Here is a 12,441-nt window from a genome sequence, read left to right as displayed (position 1 = left end):
CTCCGGCAACGGGAACAGCGTGGGCAGGTTCATCAGCTCGCAGACCAGCCCCGTGGGTGATGGGTCAGCACATCCCTGGTGCCTGGCCTTCTGGATGGGGAGGTGCTCAGGGTTGTGGTGGGCGATGGGGTCAGAGACCTACAGTCATGCCCTCAGGAGGATGTCCTCGCACCTGCCTCCCCGGGGACACAGGGCTGGAGGGCCCTGAACTGTTTTTCAGCCACACACTTTTAGGAATCATTGGATTAAACAAAGTTAATTTCTACTCGGAAGGACTGCTCAGAGCTTTTTCTGTACATTGGGAAGATGGAAAAGATGGCATACGCAGTGTTTCCCAAATGTACTTCATCACAGAGCCCTTGTCTTCTAGAGCATTCTAGGAAGAGAGTTCTGTGGAACTCACTTTGAGCATTGTGGCTCTGTTCAGGTTCTGTTCCACTCAGACTGGAGGTGTCATATGAATTTGAGGTCCCTTGGACTTACCACCTACCTGGAAGGGGCCCGTCAGATAAATATGCAGACTGGCAGGATGGAACTAGAGAAGGTCTCCTGGGGCCAGCCGTGCTGCTCCTAACTGCTTAAATTCCCCAGCTGCTATCTGGCTCTGTATAGTAGAGGTTTGGGTACCTAAAGGCCCCTTCCATGTCCAGGTGACATTAGTCCCCTGCCTAGACAGTGACCCCACACCACAGGACATCCCAGAGCACTGGTTCTCAGCCTTCTGAACCAGCTGACCTGTTCAGAAATTGAGTCAGACGGGCCTGGATCCAGGGCTTCAGCCCTTGGGGCCCTCTGAGAGGTGCCTCGAACCTTCTTGATTGTCTGAAATCTGAGTGCAGAATCACCAGTGCTTTGGGGCTGCTTCACCCCACGTTCCTCTCTCCCCTGTGAAGCCTGGGAGTGGTTGGCCAGAATTGTCCTTCCCCAGCCAACATCTTGAATCAACATGTGACAGTGGCCCCTCTCCAAGGCATGTCTTCGGCCGCCTTCCTTAGCCTGGCCCTTCCTGCCCAGGGTCACTGGGTCTCCACCCTTGCTCTTCGTGTCACTTCTTTCTCAGCCTTTGTGTCACTTCTTTCTCAAGTCTGCCGACTCCCCTCATCCCCAAGTGTGGTGGTTCTCACCTCCCTGCTTCTGCCCTGGCTCTCCTCCATCAGTCCCCCCATCTCCCTTCCTCCTCGTGGACTTATGCCCTTTTCTACTAGTTCAAGACTTAGTGACTTTCTTTGCACCGCCTTCTGCAACTAACTCCCCCACGTGGACCACTCAAGACTTTGCTTGCCATAGGCTTCCTGGAGTCGTTCTGTTTGCCTAGGACCTCACCTTCTACTTCTTTTCTAAGCCCTAAGTGGTGCCCACTGAGATAGCGGTGTATAGAGCATGCTTGAATAAATACAGGCATACCTCGCTTTATTGCGCTTCATGGACGTTGTATGTTTTACAAATTGAAGGCAAGACCGTCCCCCAGCAAAAAGATTATGACGCACTTTATTGCGGTGGTCTGGAACTGAACCCACAGTATTTCCGAGGTCTGCCTGTAATTGAATCACACGGGTCAACGTCAGAGAACCCAACATATTGACAACAGTGTTCGGACAGTGGCCCAAGTCTAGGGACCATCATTGGTGCTGATCTGAAGTGAGCAAATGCAATATAACTTCTGCCTTATTTGTTGTGCTGTTTCTGCATCCTTGTTTTTTTTGCTTTTCCAATCCAGTTTGTAAAAGTACAGATGTAGAGTGGATGTTTGATACCTGAAAATGGAGTACAGCTCTCTGACCAGAGCTGGGATGGTTGCAGTGTCCTAACTATAGAGCCCTGAGTTTGCAAGATGATTAGTTTTGTTTCACTTCACTACTTAAGATTGGAAAGGGCGTCAGACTGTGTCCTAACTCATGTCTACTTTCTCCATGACTTGATTACCGTATCATTAGTTCAGTTATTTTACCTCTTAAGTTTTCAGATATTACTATTTGTAGGATTTTGTGAGAATCCATGAAAACATACCAGTAACCTTTTATTAATTTAAAACTCTGGGAAAGCAAAGGAAATATATATGGAATGATAAAAATGTCTACAATGAAAATGATTATGTAAGTACATTTAAAAGACAGCGATTCTATAATAAAAGGATAGTTTCCGGTCAAGATGGCAGAGAGGGAAGACGACAGAATATGAGCCTGGACACCTGGAGTCTCGTCATTGAGCAAGTCAGGCCACCTCTCTAAGGTCCCAGTTTCCCCATCTTCTCCTTTCAGGAGAAGCTTGGACTGAGGGACCTTAAAGGTCATTTCCGACCTGCTCTTTGATGGCTACATATTTTGGAAGCTCAGAAATAATGGCAAGCCTTTCTGTCTCTGACAAATTTTAAGCAATAACAATGCAACGAAAATATAATGTTCTGTCCACATTTTCTTTTTAAAAGGGTCAGATGAGTTTTGTAGTGATAAGAGGCTTCTTATCTCTTATTGGGGAAGTCTGGGCTTTTGTTCAATTTCATTGCTGTTTGCTTTTCAGACGAGAGATTAAGCAGTTGCTGTCGGAGTTGGATGAAGAGAAGAAAATCCGGCTTCGACTGCAGGTGGGTCCCTCGGGGTCCTGCTGCCTGGCGGGAGGCTCAGTTGGGGGTGGGGGGCAGCATCAGGGCTCTATTTTGAAACTAAACGATTGTTAGGTCTCTGCAGATTTAGGCGTGCTTCCTATGGCACTTTTCTTAGAATTGGATAGGCTCTCTTCACATCCTCTCCTGGGATCCAGGAAGTTTTGGGGAAGGGAGACATTAGGGAATGTGCCCCCGATTGGGTTTCTCATTTGGAATTTACCTGAAACATGTCCTCTGGGGAGGTCCCCCTCCCCACCCCACCCCCCTGTCTCCAGAGGCCTCATTCAGCACTTGGATTTCATCTTGTTACTTCTTCCTGGTGCCCACGTCAGTCCTGCCCGGGCATCAGAGCCCTGTCCCCCTCTAGCCTCTGATCCGACCCAGCCATTACCAAATGGCCAAAGGGAGACTTCCAGCTTTCACCCAGTTGGTGCCCTAGGTGGCAATTAGGATCCATGCTGTTTAAAGAAAGGATAGGTAACTGCTTGTCATCACTGTGGGGGTGCTGATAGACACCCCCCCACCCTGGGCCCAACCACAGCTGCCATCCAACACTGCCAGGTGGTCCAGTGTGTCACGACAGCCTGCGCTGCCTTCTCGCCAGGAAACTGGAACTATTGCTGCTTTTGACAAATTTTGGGTACTGGTAGCGTGAGAATGAAAACAGCCTCCATTTCCTAGTGCGTTGCATCTGTGTGCCTGTTCGTTTGGGGTTGTGTCATTTGTGGCATTGTTACCAACTTTAAATTCACATGTCCTTTTACCCATTTGGCTCTTAAAATTGTCAGGTTGATAATTTTCTTTCAACCAAGTTGATTATCTTTTAGTTTCTGTCAAACCAGCCAATTCATTATGATTTTGTTGGCTCTTGTTTTTCCTTTATAGATGGAAGTTAATGACATAAAGAAAGCTCTTCAATCAAAATGAATACTTGATAAATGAAATGTTGCATTATTCATCCTGAGTCTAAGACTCAAATTGTCCGCCCCAGCCAAAATAACCTTGTGCCAAAAGATTAAAGATTTGCCTCAATATGTCCCTGTTTGAAAGATTAGCACAAAAGTCTTGATAGCACAACACAAATTCCATCCAAGAGGAGACTACCCCATGGTCTAGTCCTGGGTCTGGCACTGGTTGTGACTTAAACAGAGCAAATTGTGCTAAAGGCTTTTTTTACTATGAGATCTCATGCGAAACGAAAACTCAGGCAGTTTAGTCCATAGTGGTACTATTTTGATGATATTTTCCATTAATAAAATGTAATTTCAGATTATTCGTTTACAAGCTTTATAATTTTATGATTTTTTAATCGTGTTTTGTCACAGATTCCCCCAGTATTTGTATTACACATAGTCCGGAGCGAGCGTCCCATTCTTTTGCTGCAGGCGGAAAGCTGCCTCGCTTTATGTCCCCTCTAGGAGTCTATTACATATGCAATTTTAGGTCCAACCCATTCTTCCCCTGCCAGCAAACCCCACCATCCTGAGATCAATTTTAGCTTATATATGATGGTATATTTACAAAAAGAGAAAGAGAAAATCTGGTATTTGCAATGATCTGTGCCTTCTTTTTACCATCCTCTTGATTGGAGCTTTTGTGATGCAGCTACCATGATTCAAAAAAATAAAAAAATAAATTTAAAAAGTTTGGTTTTTTTTTAGCCGCTTATCAAAGTCCACTAGAGGCCACTGTCTTCACAGCTTCTCTCCCCTAGCCAAAGGTCCTCAGAGGAGACGGCTGTGAAGCTGCGCGTGCTCTGTGGTACCAGCTGCGACTTTTAAGTTCTCCTAGTTTTAGGTTGTTCATGAAACTAGAAATGTCACCCCTGCTTGATTTTTCATCAGCCAAGTAAAACCCCTGCTTTCTGTCCTTTGCACTTTTTGCGTGAACAGAATATGCGTTATTAAAGCAAAAATAAATAAAAGTAAAATGCAAATGAAAACAAGGGGGGGAAGTTGTATTATTTCCTGCACTGGGTTATCCGTGTGTGTTATTGTTTAAACTGTACTCACATAATGTCATTTGCCTCACTCTCTTGTAACCCCTTCCTCAGGTCCAAGGGAATGGGGCGGGGGGAGGCTCTTGTTAAAGTATAGCCATTGGATCTTTCTGGCATTTATGGAATTGCTTTTTCCATCTCAAGGAAACTGGTGTTTGCTTGTCCACTTTATCTTTGTAGCAAATGAACAGTTCAGCCTTAGACTATATAACTGTTTTCTCATCCTTAGCGGAAATAAGGGGCATACTGTATTGCAAGATTGTTTGGGGATTGGGGTGGGGGTGGGGTGGTCCCTTAATGGCCCCTGATGATGTTTTATGTGTTTCTAAAAAAAGCTGCTTTGTCTATTTCCTGAGTTTTAGAGTGAACTACTAAACATTAATAGATTGGCACAACCACGAAGAATGAGAGCTGATAATACTGAAGGAGTGATGCAAAAAAAAAAAAAATCACCACATGTTATTGATCATTGGAAGTATTACAAACAAATGTGTCTTCCTTTCTCTTTCTCCCTCTCCTCTTGCCCACATACTTAGCTTTGCTGCTTGAGGCTGCTACTTCCTCCAGAGTATTTATAGAGCCCAGACACCTGTTCTTCCAGGGTTAAGGAAGGGAGTTAAGGGAAGGGAGTGTATAAAGAAAGAAACCTCCCAGCCTTCATTCCCATGTCTGGCATATTGCCTTTTCAGCAGCCTTGCTCTCAGTGTGCTTGGGGCCACGAGCGCCAAGTTTCCAAGGGTAGCATAAAACATTCCCGTCCCCCTTGACTGTTTCTGTGTTAAACTTGAAGGCTTCAGAGATTTTCCACCACCTAATATAAGAATGAGGATTGGATTCTTTGACGTTTGGATTTCTCATTTATTCATCATGAAAATCCCTAATGGTATAGTTTTATATAATGTGTATACAGACTAGTATTGTTAATAACTAAATTGAGAGGTTGGAGTGCCCTTGTGGGGCACTGGTGACCTGGAATGTAGAGGGCTGTCACCTTCCCTTTGTAGAGGCCACTGGCTTTCTTTGTATAAGGAGAGGGAGAAGCAATTCTAGAAGGAGAAGTTGGGGTATCCAGCTTCATTACTGCCCTTTGGGCTAACCAGCAAGAAGATTCTACATCATGGAACTGGACCCGCCACTGCCTGAACAGCCACCATCTTTACTCTTTACAAAATGGACCCGTCAAGAATATTGAAAAGCTTGAAAGTATCACTTTTGAAACAATTATTTTGCATTTAGCATGGACTCAACCAGCATCTATGGAGATTATTTTTTTTGCTTCATTTTCTAAAGTTGTATTTAGAAAAGTCTTAAGTATTGTGCTTTGTAACGAAGATGATTAAAATGAAATTTTGTGAAAATATTTTTGGTCATAGTTGTCCTGGTCCAAGAGGAATGATTTGGAATTCAAACCATTTTTGTCCATTTTACACAATTTGATTACTCTTATAGAAATGTCTTCAGAGGACATGGGATATAGTGCACCCCCCCACACACCTATCTTTCCGAAGTGAACAGAAATAGTTCATTAAAATTTGTGGTTGTGAATTCCATTTTTAAATTGTTGAATGTTACATTCATATTTAAGCAGAAAACTCTAGTTAGGTCTAAATTCTTTTTTAATGTAAAAATCATTAAGTTATCATTCAAATAAAAGCCACTTTTATTTATACAGAGCCCTCTAGACAGCATACTCAAGTACATGATTTGTTTTCTCCCATAAAGACAGCCTGTATCTATTACCACGTGTGTGTCTTTGGTTACTAATGGTGGGGTTTTATTTCCTTTCATAACCAGCTCCTTGATGGGAAAAACCACAGGGTGTATAATTTATTGCTCACAGTTGCCACAGTCTGTATAAAAATAATCCCTAGGTCCTATAAAGGCCTTTGTATTATAACCTGAGGTCATCATGGTCTCCTTTTTTGTATTAGATTAGGTTTTAGTCCTCGTTATTTTAGCACAAATTAATATCAGGATGTTTTAGCATGCAGAAGGCTTGGTGAAAAGCTTGTTTTCTTTGGTTTTATACAAATGAGAACTGTAACAAAGCAACATGTGCATGGGTGATCGGTGTTCAGCATGGCTGATCCCAACAGAGAGAAGGGAGGCATGGCGATTATGACCTAAGCCTGGGCAGGAAGATGCCATTCCTAAAATTAGCTCTAATGAGGGAACACAGTGGCCAACACAGAGAAAACTCTTTCCCAGCCAAAAATAAATGTTCATCGTGGTGTAAGGACAGAGAAGGGGGTCATGTATCGTAAGGTGGTGATCCACTCACTGTCATTCCTAGTTCTGTTCCTGGGTCACTGAAGCTTGGTTCCCAACACGTGGAGTGGAAGGCGGCCCCTGAAGCCCAGGAGGGTCCATGAAGTAGATGCTGGTCCCTGAGAGGTGGTTTTATTTCATGCCTTTTTAATTGATTCCAAATTGGAGGGACTGTGGGGGCAGCCCCTTCCTGTAAATGACAGTGTGTGCTCATCATGTTTGTGAATTCAGAATCCACAGTAAACTAGGCTATTCCTTTTTTCTTGTTGGAGCAACAGGTGGTAAAAATATTTCAAGCAAACAACAGAACAAGGTAACCTGTAGGTTGTAGCTAGAATTTTCTGAGGAAAAAAAAAACAAAGAGAAAAAAACTGAACAAAAGAGGAGAGTTGAATTCCTGGAAAACCAGTTTCATGGGGCAGTTCTCATCAAGTGGTAAGAAGTTTAGTTACATTATGCAGATACAGCGATGTATTTAAGTCGTAAATGCCTCCCTTCCCTTTCACCCCTATAGAATGTTACTAGTAGTTCTTCAGAAAACTACGGTTTGTTGGCAAGCCTTGAGCTCTTTGATGGAAAAGTGCCTTGGACATGCAAAACTTCATTATAGTTTCTATTAGTTAAAAACAAGGTTTTAAGGGGTTTACAAACCAAGTTTTAAACTAACCAAGCTGATAAGGCCATCCTGAAGCCAAAGAGAAAAACCATGAAGAGATCAATAACATTTCCAAGGTTATTCCTCAAAAGAAAAACAGATGTCGTAGGAGAAATGGAGTGAATTCTCTTCAAGCTTCATGATTATTTCCTAGCCTGAATCTCAATCTGAGAGAACTGAGCGCTTGGCTGGGGCTGAAGCTCTGCTGTGGAATGCTAAAGGGAGGTAGGTGAACACGGACTGGACATTTGTATGAAACACCCACCAATCCCCCTGCGTTGGTCCCGGGAGCTGCTTAAGAAATGTTCTTGTTTGCTCTCAATCCGGGCAGACTCCTTGGAGGAAGTGAAAATGGAATAAGGAAAAAGACATGGATTGAGGGAGGGAGAAGACTCAGAGGGAACTTTTAGGCCTGGAGGTAGAATTGACCTACTTTTAAAGGAATGTAGTGCTGAGATTCTGGGAGGGGGGAGGTGAGGAAGTTGAAACAGAGGTGGAGCTGAGGATGCGTGCCTTCGAGGTAAGGGGAGCCCTCCACGTGCTAAGGATGTGCCTGTTGACAAGAGTCCTACCAACGAATCTTCTAAGGTTTGGAGAATCAGAGTTAAGATTGTGCACTCAAATGTAGAACCCAGTCACCTTAAGTATTTTTAACTAACATATATATTTTTCTGATTATGAAGCTATTAGGTTAGTGCAAAAGTAATTGTGGTTTAAAAGGTTAAAAGTAATTGCGAAAACCGCAATTACTTTTGCACCAACCTAATAATATCATACCCAAAGTAGAGACTAAAAACGATGAAGAGAAAGGCAGAAATTATCCTAATCTCATTCAGATACAGCCTTCAATTATTTTGGTGTCTCATGATGGAGGTTATTCTGTGTATATAGTTTTGTAGTCTGCTTTTTATACTTATTATGATCATTTCTTTGTCATTAATTGTTTTCACAAACATGATTTGTAATGGCTGCATAATATTCTGCCTACAGATATGCCAGAGAGCATTTAACCAGTCTTTCTTGAATATGTTTCTTACGATGTGCCGGACACCATGATAGGTGCTGAATGCAACGTGCTCCTGTCCTCATGGAGCTCAAATGGGGGGAAGAAGACAGGTAAGCAGGCAAGTCTTGCACAGTCTGAAAACATGAGCAGAAAGAAGTCCAGGGGCTTTGAAACTGCAGAGGAGAGGTGGCAATGGAACCTTGAGGGTGGGGAGGTCATGGAAAGAAGGGCATTTTGGTTAATTCTAATTTTTTTATATTATAAAGCTGTGATGAACATCTTTGGGCATAAATCTATGTCCCCATTTCTGATTTATCCTTAAGATAATTCCTAGCAGTGGAGTGTAAGTGTGAATTACCTGAGATTTTTAGCAAAAATATTTTTTAACTTGGTTATAAACATAGTTGAATTAACATTAGTATACAAACATGACTAACCAGCCATCTGCCTCTAAGGTTATATTCTCCTAAACCTTGCTGGTCGTGAGGTCTGGATCTCTTCCTTCTGGCTAGTCACTGCTCAGATGTCACCTCATCAAAGAGGCTAGGCATGCAAAGCAGCAGGAAAATATGACCCACGATCAGGAGAAAAATCAATAGAAATATCCAGGAATAAAATAGATAATAGTATTAGAAGACAAGGATGTTCAAACAGTATTTTAACTATATTCCATATGTTCAAGAAGGTAGAAGGTACACGTGGGACAAGAATGGCACCCTACTGGGTGTCACCAGTGGGTGGTTGATTTAGGGGTGACAGAACTGTCAGTTCACAGATTGCATGCTCATGCCTAATGACTTGTGGTCTTTCCATCCCTACCTATCTATAAGTAACACTCTTGTTTGTTCCATCATATATTCCATCTGTAGCGTGTCTTAGAGGAAAATAACAATTTTTAAGACGTTTTCTGAAGTCCACCTTTTTCTCACAAGCTATGAGTACTTGCTTACTCATTATGTATATTTAAAACATCCTATGAGTTTCACTTGTATTTCATAAGCTAGTACTTCATGTACAATCTATGCTTAATAGTTCTGATGAGTTCCATCCATCCTATTTGTTTTTCTTGTATTTTATGGCATATTACAATAATCTATGTCCATACAATACTTATAGCATCTATACACAGGTACATCTGTCTATAGCCCTCTCTCTCTCTCTCTCTCTCTCTCTCTCTCTCTCTCTCTGTATCTGTATCTGTATCTGTATCTGTATCAAACATGACAGCAGGGACTTTGGCTGTGTTGTTCACTATGATAGCCTCAGCCCCAAGACAGTGCTTGACACATAATAGATGCTCAATAAATCCTTGTTGCCCTGCAATATATGTTAAAGATTTTCTACCAAATACATATGATATTGTGCAATGTGGTTGTTTCTCTTTTGTCACTATTTTCTCTTGGCCCTTGGGTACAATAAAAAAGTAACTAAGCAACACTGAAATGGCAACTAAAATATTTTTTACAAGGTTGAATGAGTCAAAGAACTAATTAGTTTGACCACACTTGGTATGAATAACCAGCCTAAAGTAAAATAAAGGAAAATGCCTAGATTTAGTCTTGCTCTGTAGCTACAGTGCCTCTACTCTACTGGTCAATCCACTGTTCTTGTCCAAATGACACCTCTTTGTTGGGGCAAAGTGGTTCCAGGAAGTGCGCTTAGTAAGGGGTTAGAACAGAACAATTGTTCAACTAAACAGAAAAGACTAATCCAGCATTTGGCAATTTTCTCCTCAGTGGGGCTACAGCGGGGTAGGAAGGACAAAGAGCAGGGGCTGGGGCATGTCTCAGGTGTGCAAATTACTACTGGAGACAAGGAGAAGGTGGGCTGTGTGTGCCAACGCCACCTACAGGGAATGCGCTTGTTAGCTGGGTAAATGCTGGGCTCTTTATTCAGCAGGATTTGTGTTTAGAAGAGGATATTATTCAAGAGAACTCACAGCTCCTGTATGTCTTATTTAGTCAGCAGGTCCCTAATGAAAGATGGAAGGAACACGGGATGATTGAAGTGGGGGTAACAGCAAGACACTGGCAAGCGCTGTGAAATGGGCATGTTTGCCCTTCTGAGGCTGTGCCAGTCATTGGAATAATCTCTGACAAACCGGCACATTAGAAGAATTACTATTATTATGCATTACAAGGTTACAAAGAAAATGTGTCCTTTGTATAATAGCATCATATTTTTAAAAAGTCTTAGAACAGAGGTATTGAAAGTTTTCCCTAGCTTTCCTCTTCCCAATTCTGGCCTGTGTGTTTTTACAGATGTCCTCAGAGCCCATTTTCCATTCATTGGCCACAAAAGAGGGTACACATTAATGTCATTTGTGAAGTTCCTAATTTCTACCAGGACTGGAATTAGGGCAGGATTTCTTCAAAGATTTATACTGGCAATTTCTGCTTTTTGGGGGAGTGAGGTGGAGGAATGGACTGTATCATCATCAAAACATGAAGAAAAGCCAAATGTTGTTTTATAAGGTAAATCCTATCTGGATTGTGTCAAAATGGCTTGTGATGTGCTGCGAAGGATACCATCAAGAAAGTGAAAAGACAACCCACAGAATGGGAGAAAATATTAATATTTGTAAATCACGTGTCTAATATATAAAGAACTTATACAACTCAATAATCAAAAGACAAATACCCAGTTTAAAAATGGGCAAAGGATCCGAATGGATGTTTAGAAGTTATGCAAATAGCAAATAAGCACATGACAAGATGCTCAATAGCATTAATCATCAGGGAAATGCAAATCAAAATCACAATGAGATATCACTTCACACCTACTAGGATGGCTATAATCAAAAAGACAATAAGAAGTGTTGGTGAGGATGTGGAGAAATTGGAACCCTTGTACACTGCTGGTGGAATGTAAAATGGTGGAGCCACTTTGGAAAACAGTGGCATTTTCTCCAAAGGCTAAACATAGAATTGCCATATGACCCAAAATTCCTATTCTTAGGTATATACCCAATGACAAAGGAAAACCTCTGTCCACTCATTGTATGGTTCCATGTATATGAAATGTCCAGAATAGGCAAATCTATAAAGACAGAAAGTAGATTGACGGTTGCCTAGGGCTGAGGGGTGTTGGGGGAAGGGTGGGTGGAAAGTGACTACTAATGGGTACTAGGTTTTTGGGGGGCAGGTGATGAAAATGTTCTAGAACTGATTGTGATGGCTGCTCAACTCTGAATATACTAGAAACCACTTAAATGGATGAATTGGATGGTTTGTGAATCATATCTCAATAAAACTGTTATTTAATATGAAAAACTAAAAACCTTGTGACAATATCCAGTGCATCCTATCTTTAAATATAAGTACTACCTGCAGTGGTAATACTACTTTTTAATAGGTGGGCCTATGATTGTGAGGTGGGTCAGATCCAGAGTAAAGATTCCTGTGAGTTCATAGCATTTCATAGGTGGGACAGGCAGCCTGTGTGGAGTCTATTTTCCAGGCAACTAAAATGTGTTGCTGTTTCATCCCGGTGCTTTGTCAAGTTCACAGTGAAAGGAGGAGCAGGCCTCCACGACTGCTCAGGAGGGCCATGCTGTTAGCAACCGAGGATAAGCAGTGTAAAATCAGAGGCATTTTAAGTAAGCACCTTCTCAACTCTATTCTGGATTAAAACTACATCTCCATTTAGTTTGGAATTGAATAGTTTATACCCAACCAGCGCTTTGCGAGATTTTTTAACTCTGTTTGAAAAGCCTCAAATTGTTTTGAGAAAAACAAAAGTTGGTCAGGCTGGAGAGATGCCAACCACAAAATCCTGAAAGTCACGAATCCGCCCCCCTCGGGGCGCTGCCTGGGGGAGGCGGCAGGGGGCACCCTGCCGGCTCCTGCCCCTCCGCCCCTCCCAGGCCTCCCCACACCCTCCGCTCCCTCTGACGTTCTTAGCCCCCGCCT

The 12,441-nt window shown here is 42.4% G+C and overlaps 1 protein-coding gene across 7 annotated transcripts in view; it reads left to right on the top strand.

Moving 5' to 3' along the window:
• Positions 1-5,961, top strand: part of SH3KBP1 (SH3 domain containing kinase binding protein 1) — a 321,649-nt gene extending 315,688 nt beyond the window's left edge. For all 7 annotated transcript variants that reach the window (XM_019755429.3, XM_074323349.2, XM_019755427.3 and 4 more), the window contains 2 exons: positions 2,518-2,581; positions 3,488-5,961. In XM_019755429.3, coding sequence (XP_019610988.3) covers positions 2,518-2,581; positions 3,488-3,529 — 106 coding nt within the window. In that variant the 3' untranslated portion in view covers positions 3,530-5,961. The remainder of the gene's footprint in view (positions 1-2,517; positions 2,582-3,487) is intronic.
• The last annotated feature ends 6,480 nt before the right edge of the window (positions 5,962-12,441 follow it).

This window comes from Rhinolophus sinicus, chromosome 18, assembly GCF_057876585.1.
Source record: "Rhinolophus sinicus isolate RSI-liver-muscle chromosome 18, RSI-T2T, whole genome shotgun sequence".
Taxonomy (NCBI): Eukaryota; Metazoa; Chordata; class Mammalia; order Chiroptera; family Rhinolophidae; genus Rhinolophus; species Rhinolophus sinicus.
Note: the sequence above shows the minus strand (reverse complement) of the source record. Positions and strands in the feature narration are given on the sequence as shown.